The sequence below is a fragment of the Lithohypha guttulata genome (assembly GCF_036872675.1).
Source record: "Lithohypha guttulata strain CCFEE 5908 chromosome Unknown scaffold_2, whole genome shotgun sequence".
Classification (NCBI taxonomy): domain Eukaryota; kingdom Fungi; phylum Ascomycota; class Eurotiomycetes; order Chaetothyriales; family Trichomeriaceae; genus Lithohypha; species Lithohypha guttulata.
The window spans coordinates 2,840,721-2,853,555 of record NW_027042751.1 but is presented as its reverse complement, the minus strand read 5'-3'; the positions used below and the strand labels follow the sequence as shown (position 1 = coordinate 2,853,555).

At 49.2% G+C, this 12,835-nt stretch overlaps 5 protein-coding genes across 5 annotated transcripts; 2 read left to right on the top strand and 3 right to left on the bottom strand.

Moving 5' to 3' along the window:
- Positions 1-6: 6 nt before the first annotated feature.
- Positions 7-1,413, top strand: LTR64_003139 (uncharacterized protein; the record flags this gene model as incomplete). The annotated part of the gene is made up of 1 exon (XM_064897502.1): positions 7-1,413. One exon carries the CDS (start codon positions 7-9, stop codon positions 1,411-1,413), a length of 1,407 nt encoding a protein of 468 aa, XP_064756452.1.
- Positions 1,414-1,916: 503 nt separating this feature from the next.
- NMA1 (Nicotinamide/nicotinic acid mononucleotide adenylyltransferase 1) lies at positions 1,917-2,783 on the bottom strand (the record flags this gene model as incomplete). Its single annotated transcript, XM_064897501.1, has 2 exons — positions 1,917-2,496; positions 2,545-2,783. The coding sequence occupies 2 exons, from the start codon at positions 2,781-2,783 to the stop codon at positions 1,917-1,919; spliced, it is 819 nt and encodes a 272-aa protein (XP_064756451.1).
- Positions 2,784-4,070: 1,287 nt separating this feature from the next.
- Positions 4,071-5,411, top strand: LTR64_003137 (uncharacterized protein; the record flags this gene model as incomplete). The annotated part of the gene is made up of 2 exons (XM_064897500.1): positions 4,071-5,061; positions 5,113-5,411. 2 exons carry the CDS (start codon positions 4,071-4,073, stop codon positions 5,409-5,411), a joined length of 1,290 nt encoding a protein of 429 aa, XP_064756450.1.
- Positions 5,412-6,317: 906 nt separating this feature from the next.
- LTR64_003136 (uncharacterized protein) lies at positions 6,318-9,879 on the bottom strand (the record flags this gene model as incomplete). Its single annotated transcript, XM_064897499.1, has 3 exons — positions 6,318-6,654; positions 6,711-6,767; positions 6,815-9,879. 3 exons carry the CDS (start codon positions 9,877-9,879, stop codon positions 6,318-6,320), a joined length of 3,459 nt encoding a protein of 1,152 aa, XP_064756449.1.
- A 672-nt stretch (positions 9,880-10,551) lies between these two features.
- tgs1 (putative diacylglycerol O-acyltransferase tgs1) lies at positions 10,552-11,117 on the bottom strand (the record flags this gene model as incomplete). Its single annotated transcript, XM_064897498.1, has 2 exons — positions 10,552-10,799; positions 10,844-11,117. The coding sequence occupies 2 exons, from the start codon at positions 11,115-11,117 to the stop codon at positions 10,552-10,554; spliced, it is 522 nt and encodes a 173-aa protein (XP_064756448.1).
- Between the last annotated feature and the right edge of the window lie 1,718 nt (positions 11,118-12,835).

Sequence of the window (12,835 nt, the reverse complement as noted above, 5' to 3'; positions counted from 1 at the left end):
ATAGCCATGAAGCAGGTAGCTCAGCGGTCGCTCAGACTTGAAGCTGCCCTGCTACGCGAAAGACTCGTACCACAACATAACACCCTTGCTCAAGCCACAGTACAAGCACGACGATGGCAGTCAAACAGAGCCGAGTCATCCAGCTACCAACCCAGCGTCAGCCAACGTGCCGGAGCTGACAGTGTCAACTTCCCAGGTGCCGTGAACAGCAAGTTCACCTCCACCATGCGGTTCCAAAACCCGGCAGAAAACACCGCCATGTCAACATATCGTATCTTAGATGCAGACGGCAACGTGGTTGACAACACCCGCGACCCTCAAAATGCGCCCGACAAGGAAATCTTGCAATGGTACAGGAACATGTTGACTGTGAGTATCATGGATATCATCATGTTTGACGCCCAACGTCAAGGCCGTACCAGCTTTTATATGGTATCAGCTGGCGAGGAGGGAATCGCCGTAGGAACAGCTTCAGCGATGGATCCGGACGACGTCTGCTTTCTCCAATATAGAGAACAGGGTGTATGTATCCAGCGAGGGATGACACTGAAAGAGCTTATGAGTCAGCTATTTGCCAACAAGGACGATGTTGGCAGAGGACGGAACATGCCTGTACATTATGGAAGCGGCAAGCACAAGATATTCACCGTGTCGAGTCCGCTTGCTACACAGATTCCGCAAGCGTCTGGTGCGGCATATGCACTGAAGCTGCAGCGGATGATGGATCCGAATGTCAAACCGAGGATTGTGACTTGCTACTTTGGCGAAGGCGCAGCGAGCGAGGGTGACTTCCACGCCGCATTGAACATAGCTGCCACCAAGTCCTGCCCTGTTGTATTTGTGTGTCGAAACAACGGCTTCGCTATTTCCACGGCAAGCATAGAGCAATACAAAGGTGACGGTATCGCTAGCAGAGGATTGGGCTATGGTATTGACACGATCCGAGTGGACGGCAACGACATCTTCGCTGTCAGAGAAGCAATGATCGAGGCTAGAAAGATGGCCCTTGGAGGAAACTGCAAACCAATTCTAATCGAAGCAATGAGCTATCGAGTCAGTCACCACAGTACAAGTGACGACAGTTTCGCATACAGAGCGAAACGCGAGGTGGAAGAGTGGAAGCGCAGAGACAACCCAATCACTAGACTACGCAAATGGATGGAGAAGAAGGGCATATGGAACGAGGATATGGAGAAGGAAGCCAGAGCAAGTATACGAAAGCAGATTTTACAAGAGTTCTCAGCTGCTGAGAAGGTAAAGAAGCCAGCGCTTCGATATATGTTTGAGGATGTGTTCGAGGAGATGACTCCAGATCTGAAGGCTCAAATGAAGGAGCTGAAGAGATTGATAGAGACATATCCTAAAGAGTACGACGTGTCGCAACACGAGCAGGGTATCAAGAGTTTAGACTAGTTGTGAAAGCGCGCGGATTGTATGTATAAGTAAGAAGCATATCAAGCCTGTCTTAAGCCAAGCAAAATCTTTGGCATTTGGGATTTTCTTGCATCGAAGCGCACTCCTGCTCATGGGGACAGGTTAATGGATAGACGCCACGGAAGCGGCATTCTGTGTCGGCTGTGGTTAACAGGTTCTTTCGCGGTCCAGTCGTTTTCACTGTTTCGACTTCCCGGACGAGCTGTGGTTCAAAAGGCTAAATTCATAGTTCGACCAAAACAGACTTGCATCAAGAATGCCATGAAACGTGCGGGTGTCACAAAGTGATGTTTGGACTGCTAGCCCACAGCCGTGGCATTTATCTTTGTCCTGAGTATGATCTTTCTCGTCAAAACAAGCCAAAATCCAATAATGGCGATAGCACGCCTGTCCTCACTCCAGCTTGACAGGCGGATAAACACGGCTCAGCAAAGCATTTGTTTTCTTGCGAAATTATCATCGTTCTATCTTACGAACTGGCATCAGTTCGCAGAGGCTGTCGCAGGTTCTGGGTCTTTTCCCTTGGCCTCATTTGAGGCAGGCAGGCTGCTGCTGGAAGCGGAACCGCGGTTTTCTTCGACGAAGAGGTGGTTCTGCTCGATATATTCAACCACGGGTGCAGGAATGAGGTACTGCACACTCATGCCTCTCTTAAGAAAGAGACGAATCTTGGTGCTGCTGACATCGTTCTGGATTAATTGTTGTATGACGTAGATGTTCTCTCGGTATGTTTGCAAGCTGGCAAGAGCTTCGTCGATATCGGTACCCTGTCTTTCGACGATGAAGGAACCATATTGTCCAAGTATATGTTCCAAATCTTTCTCAGCCCAAACGCCTGGTTGCGACATGGTCTGTATAAGATCGGCACCAGCAAGAAGGGCAATATGAACCTGCTTCCGCTCCCCGTTCTCTGCCTCCACACCCTTTCGTACGACGTTTATCTCGTGATCGAAGTGGTCCAGGACAAGCGCAGTGGGCTGGTACTCGGCTGACTCGGCCTCCCAGGTATCGACCATCAACCAGTTCGAAGCCTTGTCAATGGCCAATTTGCACATGTTAACTCTGCGACTTGTTAGCAGGACCCATGATGTTGCGAGAATGCCCTCTCACCTGTGCTCTGCAGCGGCTAAGCCTTGTTTCTTGTAGGCGTCCGAGACAGGAGACAAATAACCACCGATGAGCTCAAAGTTGGTATTGTGTTTTATATAATCGCCTGCCATAACGAACATTCGGAGGTGGAGGAAAGTAATTGGTGAAAACGAGCCACAGGCGACGAGTAGCAGTGGTGTCTTGCTTGGGTCGTTCATTTTCCGCTTCAAGCGGTAGTCCGGAAAAGTGTAACTGTCCATTTCTGTGAGTCCTCCCTCACCGAGGAGGGCTTGTAGCTTGGTGCCGCGTCGCTGAGTCAAGGGGATAAGCGAATTCAGAGAGGTCCCGTGGGCGTAGTTCTTGTCGGCAGAAGCAGATACTCTGCGGAGATGCGCAGTAGAAAGCTCGCTAAAGGAATATGCTCTTTTTCTGCCTGTATGGAGATTGGCGCAAGTGACGTGTTTGTCAGTGAAATGTTTCGTATACAAGGAGGAATACTGTAGAGATCTCTTCGTGAGTGAGCGTGTTTTCGCAAGCAGAGAAAGTGGTATCAGCATTTCACATCACAGTCATAGTGGGTGGTGGGGACAAGACACTTTCGAGTTTCTGTAGGCAGGCGTCTAGGCTTCGGCAGAACTCCTCTCAGCCAAAGCGGTTGATATCCGTGCGCTTTGCGGGGCTTCGGAGGAGCAGGCAAATTCGGCCTGGGTGTACAGTACTCCGAGTAAAGATAGCGGGCACTGCAATCGATAAAAGCTGCACTTGTTTTTTCGTTCGGCTCTGCGGCGATCAACACACCAGCCTGGCCAAGTTGCTGGCAAAAACGCTTAACTCGCACTGCTACGAGGTCTCGTGCTCCAAAGTGCTTGTCAAAGTGAAGAAGGCGACATCCCAATCCATATCTCCGGCATGACGAAAGTGACAATGTGCAAATGCGGCTCTACCTTTATGACACTCTCTGTTTGTTCAACGTGTTCGATTGTCCAATGCTATTGGATTGTGCTATACCTCGTTGTATATCCGGCTGCTCGAAAGCTGTGTCTGATGGCTGGCACAGACGAGTACAACGTCATCAGAGTACGATACAAAGCCGTTGCGAACAAGGAGGAACCTATAGTAGTATTAGAGTAGAGGCGCTGGATCATAAGCTCATAGAGTGATAGCTCCTGCCATTCCACTACCGGCGTTTTCGTAAGTGACTATTGTAGCTTACTGGCCTCTTGTTGAAAATCAACTTGCTTTTGAGAACGCGTTATTTCGCGTTGAAATGAAAGTACTCATCCTAAAAGTACGAGTCATTGCGAGTCATTCGCAAACTGAGGCACCAGTCAGGCCAATAGCATTGCTGCCTGGATAAGACATAAATGCCTGGCGATTATGCTGGGGTTATGCTCAGTGGAGTGGTTGACGGCCAGCGTCGATCAGCCTCCACCAGCCATGAACCCTGCTCTTGTCAACGCACGTGTGACTGACCACTACCCAGCACGACCAGACGCACCCACCTTGTTCTCGGAGCACGGCCTAGGACAACGATACTACTGACCACTATGGACTTCGCATACGATCTCATAAACGACCGATCCTCAACACCCAAACCCTCAGATACAACAGGGTCCGATCCCGAGGCTACTTCAAGCACGCCCACTCGTGCCACTCAGCAGCCACAGCGCCAGGATTTGCAGACCGAATTTCAGGAAACATTCAAGGCATTCTCGAATACGCAATGGGGCGCTAAGCTGGGTGGGTGGTGGTCCACCACCCGAACACAGGGCGCGTCCTACTATGAAAGTGCGCGGAAGGAGGCCGAGAAACGCGAGGCTGAAGCCGCAAGAGTACTGGAAGAGGCAAGGAAGTTGGTTGTAGAACGCACCAAGACCGTGGTAGAAGCTGCGGAGAATCAATTGGACAACATCGTCAACGAAGAAAAGCGGGCTGAACTACAGGCAGCCCGCAAGCAGCAGCAGGAGCACGAGTCGGAAAGATCGTTGCCAGGCGCATCCACAATAGAACAGCAAGACGAGGAAGACACCGACACCTTCCTAGCTCGCTTCAAATCTGAAGCAGCTAAGCGACTCAAAGATGTTCAAAAGGCGGAAGATGCAGCGGATGAAGCCCTTCTCCGCTTTGGAGCCAATATTCGCAACTTCTTGAAAGACACCATATCTGTCTCTGCCCCAGAAGCGTCCTCAAAATCGCAGTCCACAGATGTTATCTTCGAAAGTAGGGATATCACAACTGGAAAACGAGTAATACACACCTCGAGATTCGACGCGCAGTTGCATGTGATACACACCACACCCTCGAGTTTTACTGAAGACCCTGAAGCGAGCGAAGGATGGCAACAGTTCAAGACAGGGTTTGACATTGATGACAGAACGGACGACATAGCCACAGATCTGGACAAGTATCCCGAACTCAGGTCTACGATGGAGAAGCTGGTACCTGGGACAGTTGACTACAAGGCCTTCTGGACAAGATACTACTTCCTCAGGCATGTCGTACAATCACAAGACGAGAAACGCAAGGAGCTTCTACAAAGTAAGTCGAAGGCCGTACCAGGTAACAGATTCTTTACTGACAAAATCACAGCCTCTGCAGCAGACCAGGAAGAAGTAGCATGGGACGAAGACTCAGAAACCGAAGCAGCTGAAAGGGAAGCCGAACAAGTCCCTAACACCGCAGATGCTTCGCAAACGAAATCCAGCGCACATGCACGCACAGATTCAGATGCAATAACTCTCAGAGCACCACGCCGCTCTCACGATGAAAAGTCTGTAGCTGACTCCGAAGCAAGCTACGATCTCGTGAGTGGAGCGGCAAGTCATGCCAACAGTTCTCCAAAGGAGAAGCACATCAAAGAAGAAGAAAGCGACGATGACTGGGAATGATGACCAGCAGATTTTGAAGAATAGAGAGCATTTTGTTTTCTTGATTGTAGGACAACAACCACGATAGGATCAGTAGCAGGAAATACCCCGGCGCCACCAATCATTCAAGCAGATTCTTGTGTATCTATTGTGTGATCACGATCGTTGAACTTGAGTACAAGCAAATGCTGACTTGACTTGCGAGTGTTACAGTAGAATCGACAACACACCATGCAGACTTCGTAAGTCATGTTCTTCGCGCCCCTGGTCAAGCATGAACGAATCTGCCGCCGACCAACATGACCTGCGCACTTTTGTAGAACCCACAGTTGCCTCCATATCCTTCCCCTAATCCCTTGACTCCCCCTCATGACCATTGACCCATGCCCAACCCGCTATGCACCTCTTCTTAACAACAATACAAATACAGAATACCCACCTCATCAATACATGCAATGGTGAACCATGTCGAAAAATGCCTTTCCTTTTTAAACACACACCGCAATAGCCTTTGCCGTACTGAACTCAATTAATGATCGTCGAAGGTAACCATACCCACCGAGAACCTCAATAAGCATCCACCGAGACCGAACTCAACTTAGACCAGGAGGCGCGCCCATGAATGCTGCGCTGTCCATGGGTCCTGCGGGCGCCATTTCCATTTCTCCGTTGAGCATTGGACATAACCTGTAAGTGAGGCACATATTAGCAAATGTCATTGTAAAGTGAAGTGAAGTCAAGTGAGTGAAGTGTGTCTCAGGTAAAGGGTCAAAGGGCGCATGATAGAGCAATTGCCCCTCTCTGGCATCAGCAAGGTAGAGAGGCAAAGCAAGGCAACGATGACATGTGGTCGAAGCAAGACAACAGGGCAGTCACCACCCTTGTCTCGTTCAAACTACAGCCGGCTTTTTGCCAGGATGGAAAAATTCATGTCTCATGGTGCTGGAGACTAGCAAAATCAAAGGACAAGGCTTTCCCAAAGTCGTCCGTCTTCTTCTTTACCAGATCAAATCCACAGCGCTTGCAGGTAGAGTTTACTGACTTTTTGTTTGTCTTGATATGGCCGACTTGGCCGCAGTTGGCACATTTGCGCTGTGTTCCAGCGTTGTTTCTGCCGCCGCTGCTAGGAGCGGGAGTTGAAGGATCAGCACCGTTGCCGTCTGCTCCGGTCTGGTCGCCATCGATGGTGGCTTCGGATGGTCGGTTCTTCTTGCGGCGTTTTGCCTTACGGTTGTTCTCGAGTCTAGCGAGTTCGTCTTCAAGCCTGTTGTCATGGTTAGTGTTTGATTCAGGTATGATGCGAGGTGGTCAGGAGTATACTTTTTTCTATTAAGCGCATCGACTTGATGATCGCCGGTTGGTAGTGCCTGGGACAGACTACACTTGTCAGTACTCGATCGAGCTTAGCATGAATGAAAACTTACTTTTGAACCTCCATCTTTTCTTTCCGCTTGAGGTACATCTTGATAACCTGCGGATCTGATTCAACGACTTCTCTCCATTCGTATGCATCGGCGCTGGCATCCCACACTCTGCGTCTGATTCGAAGATATCTTTGAGCTTGCGAGTTGGCACTACGTTTGCTGAAAGAAGTGCCTGTCTCGTCGTCTCGCCGTCTGCCGCTTGGTGTCTGTAATCCAGATGCCGGTGTAGCTCGAATGTTTCGGGATCGAGCAAAGTCATCAAGCTGACCGTCAACGCCTTCTTCGTCGATGTCTTCAGCTTCGTCCACAGAAGACAAAACATCTCTCTGCCTGTTCCAGATCTTGCGAATCGATTCTTCGTAGGCTTGTTGTTGACGAGCCACGTTATAGGTGTGCCCACCCAGACCAGCCTCCTTGCCTCGTTGGCTAGCCACATTCTCGTTCGCCGAAAGACCCTGAGCTTTGAAGCCACCTTTCATGCTAGTCTTAATAAACGAGAATGCTTCACCTCGACCGGAAGGATCTCCATCGCCATACAGGCGAAGCATAGCCTTGCCTTGCGTAGCTAGCTTGAAATTCTTAGTTGTCTTCCAGGGCGCAAGTTGTCTTTCAATGGCTATATCTTGTTTGTCGTCTTTCTCGTCATCGTCCTTGTCGTCGTCTCCACCCGCATCATCGTCTGCGTATCCCGAATCATGCAGATACTGGTTACCGACTTGCATGGATTCAAGAAGACAGATCTCCTCGGGCACAAGCGTCTTCTGAATCTCTTCTTCGTCCGGAATTTGCTCGGTGCCTCTCATTTCCCACTCCTTCTGTTCCTTGTTGAATTGCATGAATTCCTTCATTTTCTGGCGATTCTGCATATCATTTGTCTCTGGGAAGTGGCGAGTGACTTCTTCGACGCGCAGCCGATGGCTCTTCTTCCTTCGTGCAATACGGAATGAAATTGCCTTCAGCCGATTCTTGGCCACAGTTGTGACTAATCTAGCAGAAGGTCCAGGAACCTGTACACTGGGAAGCTCTTGTCCCACGACATATTGATAGTCGATGTTACGCAGGTAGTGCAATTGACCGTTCATACCAGTCACCTCGCGGACAATGAGAAAGTCCGTTGATGCTTGGCTCTGCTTGAAGATGGGAGCTCTATACATACTATTGTATATTGCTAATGTGGCCTGACCTGGGTCAATATGTCCAAAGTTATTGAACGGAGACTTGTCTTCAGGCATTAGCACAGATGTGTCCCCTATCTCGGCTTTCGGTCGTTGTGTATCGCTAGCGTCCACTTTTCGATAGTAGTTGACGACTTTGTTACCCATTCCAGTCTGTGAGAGCATGACAGGATGTTCCTCAGAATATTCGAGCAGGAGAGCATAGGAGTTGTCGGCCACGGAAAGATCCCGCGTCTTCCCGAAGGCCTGCTGAATTGGCTTGTTCTTGATTTCCTTGCGCTTCTGTTTGTTGACCTTGTGGAACGCAACGCCGCCTTTGAACAAGATTTGTTTCCTGTGCCAATTTCGCAACTCTTTCGCAGGCAACCTGACCTGATAATAAGGGTACTGTAAGCGGATCGCGGGAATCGAATGGTCGATCGCCATGTTGGTTAGCTGTCCTCTAACCTTCTTTTGGTTCTGCTGCAGTAGGTTATAGGACGCATCGTTCGAAGTCTTGAAGCGTCGTGCTAGGCGATCCTTAATTGTCGCGATTTGGTATCGACTCTCACCAGGTTTGGCACGTTGTCTAGAAGCGTCTTGATCAAGTTCTTCAACCAAAAGTGTCGTGTCATTCAGATCGAGTACTACCTCGCGCGCGATCTTCGCTGTCAGTCTCTCGGGATCGTCAAAAGAAGGGATTTCGAATTGATGGATCGTGACGATGTCGTTAGCACCTAAACCAATACGACGTTTCTTGATTGGCCTCTCAGAGTCGTCGAAATCGTTCTCGTACTCTGACATGCTTGCATCTTCATCAACAGCTTGTGGTCTTGTTGAGAAGACACTGTCTTCGTCCGCCAGATGAGACAACGTATCGAAGTCAGTACACATAAGATCGAGGTCTTCGTTGGTCAATCCATTAGGTAAATCGTCGTCAGATTGCTCTTCGTCTAAAGGATCGAACCGCTCCTGTGTCACACCCACCGGAATATATACATAATCTGCGCGACGTTCGAACGGAAGTGCAATAGCTGCTGGAGTAGCGAAAAGAAGTTTCTGATCAGGCTCGATATCTAGCGTTACTTTGGTAGGGCGAATTGGTCGAGGTTTCTTGGTCTTTGTGTCCTTGACAACGTAAGTTGCAGGCTTTGGTGGTAGAATTCTGTTCCAGAAGGGAGCGTCCTCAGTAGGGTCGTAGGCTGGGAAATTCTTGTGCATCCATACATCCATGTCATCGATATCCGGTCGTCCAAACTGTCCAGGTTCCCGAGACAGCAGGGCCTCTTGGAGTACCCATTGGCGTGTCTCTTCTTCTGTCATTGTGGCATCTCGTTCAGCTAGTGCACGCAAGAGTCCTCCATTAGCAGGAGCTTGGTTGCTGCCTGCAGTGTTGTCTTCTATGCTTCTGGCTCGACCATCCCCTTGATCATCATGTCCTGTGTCTCCAAACAGATCATCATCACCATCGCCAAATAGGTCGTCGATATCAGATTCTGCAGCACTTTCACGAATACCGGACAGAAAGGTGTCGGGAGGTTGTACCGGTCCTCCCATCTCTACCTCATCAGGCAGATCATCGTCGCCAATGTCGTCATAATCAACAGCATCGATGGCCTTCTCGCCTATCTCGAGTGGACGATTGTTTAGAGCATCCAGGTCAATACCCTCAACGTCTTCTGCCACTCCTTCCTGCAAAAGGGCACTCAATTCCGCATTCTCTATACTTTGGTCGTTGGGTAATTCGGTGGGAAGGAAGTCGTCGTATGTCACGCCTGGTTGCACATTGTCTGTGTCTTGCTCAATATCAAAGCCTCCATCGTCGATAGCGAAAAGGTCGTCAAGATTGTCGCCATTCTCGTCATTGAGGTCGGCGTAACCGCCGTTTTCTGTGGGAGTATTCGAATCCATGATGGGAACTGCTCGCTTCTCTTAAATCAGAGGCTTCATGCCCGCCCTGCTTCGAAAGCCACCTGCGCTCCAAAGGCAAGCGATGCGCTATGCACATATCATTTGTTTGTGGAAGGTACTGGCGCTGAAGGCGTTTGCATGGTGAGTCGTAGTGATAATAGGCGACGTTGTGATTTTGAGATACAAACGTATAGGCGCGCACTAGGTAGAGTGCGAAGTTCAGAGCGTGCGTGTTCTGGTTTTGGTCGGGCAGTTGACTTGACAGAAAGTGAATGGAGGAGCAACGTCCTGACTCGTGGCGGCGCTAATTGATCACTACCTGAGTCAGGAATCACTATAACCTCACTGTTTCCTCTTCGCGCGTTTCCTTGTCAATCAAATTGCTAGAACGTATCAACTAGGTCATTTTGTTCTCCTAAGAGCGATAATTTGAAGTACAGGCTCTCGGTCAACCGAACAGTTTTCGATCCCCGAGACCTGCAGAAGGCGTGGTGGCGCAGGTCGAGACTTTCACAAAGCTTTTCACACAAGCACTCGTCCAACACAAACCCTACTAGTACTTCAAGGATGATTAACATGTAGGCGACCAAGACGATGTAAGGCATTGTCAGCTACTGTAATTCAAGACAGCGTTGGGGCATCAGTAATATTCATAGCCGTTGTCTCTGGCCATTATACCTCTATGTCTTTCCAGCTACCCAGATACGCACAAAGTGCTTTGCTGTTTTCACAAATACAATAGTGAACAATCTGCGCCTTGTCTTCCTGCTCTACACAATCCGCAATCTGGTTCAAATCGCCGGTCCTGGGAAGGTAAAGAACCATATTCTTCGTGACTTGCGAAAACCTTGAGTACATGAAATCCAGCGAGTACGGCATGTTTTCCAGGTTCATGATGTCTGCATCTTTATAGCTGGGACCTGCTAATATTAGCTCGTACTATCGAAAGAAAACAGCTTCGTACCTCCCCAAGGTGGACTGCCAAAGATTATGCCAGCTTTTTTGATGACTGCCACCAATTCATCGATCTTTCTACCAGACTTGCCGTCGTCCAAGCCCAGCAGTTCGAAACAATCTCCATGGAAGAAGGTGATTCGGTTGTGCACGCCATAGATCTTTGCATTATGCCGCGCACATTCCAAAGCTGCCATATTCTTCTCAATGGCGTAGACGCGTTTGTAGCCACTCAATGCGAATGCGATGGCATTACCGCCTACACCTGCAAAACAATCTAGCATGATGAGTCGGTCTTTTGGCTTGGTCGCAGCGACGTGCTCTGCTATTTTACTATTGTGATGTTTAGCTCGGTCGGCGTCACCTTCGGCTCCACGTCCATTTTACGCACTTTGCAACAGATTCGGGCGTGACCTCGAACCAAGAGTCATCAGTCGTCCAAATGCCATGATCGTACAGAGAGAACAAGCTGTGTCTGTGCTTCCAATACCTACCAGCAATCAGACCTCGTGTTCGTAGACGCAGTTAAGAAGTAATCTATGCTCACGGTTGTAAGTCCCATGGCATCTCATCTTTCTCTGTATACAAGTGAGCACCCTCTATTTCGGGTGCGACGAAATCATCGATAGCAGAACGCACAGCTGGGTGATTGGCATGATGCTGAGGCGCTTCGTTATGTCTCTTCCTCTTCTTGCCCATGGCTTCAGTGGAGTTAAACCGAGTCCTTTCTACCTTCTGCGTGCAGATCTTGAAAGTCGAAGAAGCAGGGCGGAACAAGTGAGTTTGGGCTGAACCGCGTCCACGTATTGTGATCGGATACCAACTTCAAAATCCAGCGCTAGTCTGCCCATAAGATTTAGCCACCAGAGACGGCGTTTGAGCTCGTGTTACTTCTCTCACAAAGTAGCCGTAATAAATTACACTAACATGGCCGAAGCAGCCTAGTATGTACCGGAACTTCGCAACCAGGATAGGGGCCAAATTTTCAGCGCCGGTCATTTCGTACACAATCGTTGCCTGCATGCTGGTGGCTTGTCAGTCCACGGGCCCAATTTTGCTGTCTCGAGGGGGTGGCTTTCAATTCCTACTGTGCAGCAAGATTATCCTCTTGGACAGCGCCCAAGTCGGAGTCCAGACGTCTTTTGCTGGAACCAGATACCCTTGTGGAACCTAGAAGCTGCATACCCGAGAACAGAGGCACAAGTATGTTGTGAAGTGGTCCGTGTTAACAACGTAATCCCAACTCTTTTCCTCGACGAGAACGGGAAACTCATTACTTGATCCTTTGAGTACAGTACATACGAGCCGATTAGGGAAAAATTGGAAAGCAAAACCCAAGTTCAGTTTGACTACCTACGCAGTAAAGCCGACCTACCAGGATGGAAAGAGACGTGTCAACTCCCTTTCAGCGCAAGCAGTATGAGCAACCTCTTCCTCTACAGTCCCGCATATCGCCTGATTTCAAGCCTCGGGGCAACAGGTCACTGTCTAGGATATCGGAATATGCGTTTGGTCTTGGTATAAGTCTAGGTATCAGCACATTAGCGACAATCCAAATGGCTTATGCCCAACACTATTTATGGAGAGTATCCTTCTTCATCACGCTCCTGTCACTATTCCACTACCTCGAATTTAACGTGACGGCTCGCTATAATTTTACCAGGGCCGAAGTATCTTCATTTCTACTTTTCAACGGCGTGGCTTACAATATTGCGCATACAACAGCTGTGTTTGAAGCAGTATCGCGTTATTTATTGAAGAAGACTGGATATCTCTATATAACATCTCTACCATCAGTACCCTTCATCACTGTACCAATAGGCATAGCGATGGTTGTGTTTGGGCAGACATTCCGCAGCCTCGCAATGAAACAAGCTGGTTCGAGTTTCAACCATGTCGTTCAGTCGACCAAGAAGGAGGATCACGTCCTCGTCACGACCGGCGTATACTCAATATCGCGACATCCGTCATACTTTGGCTTTTTCTGGTGGGGATTGGGAAC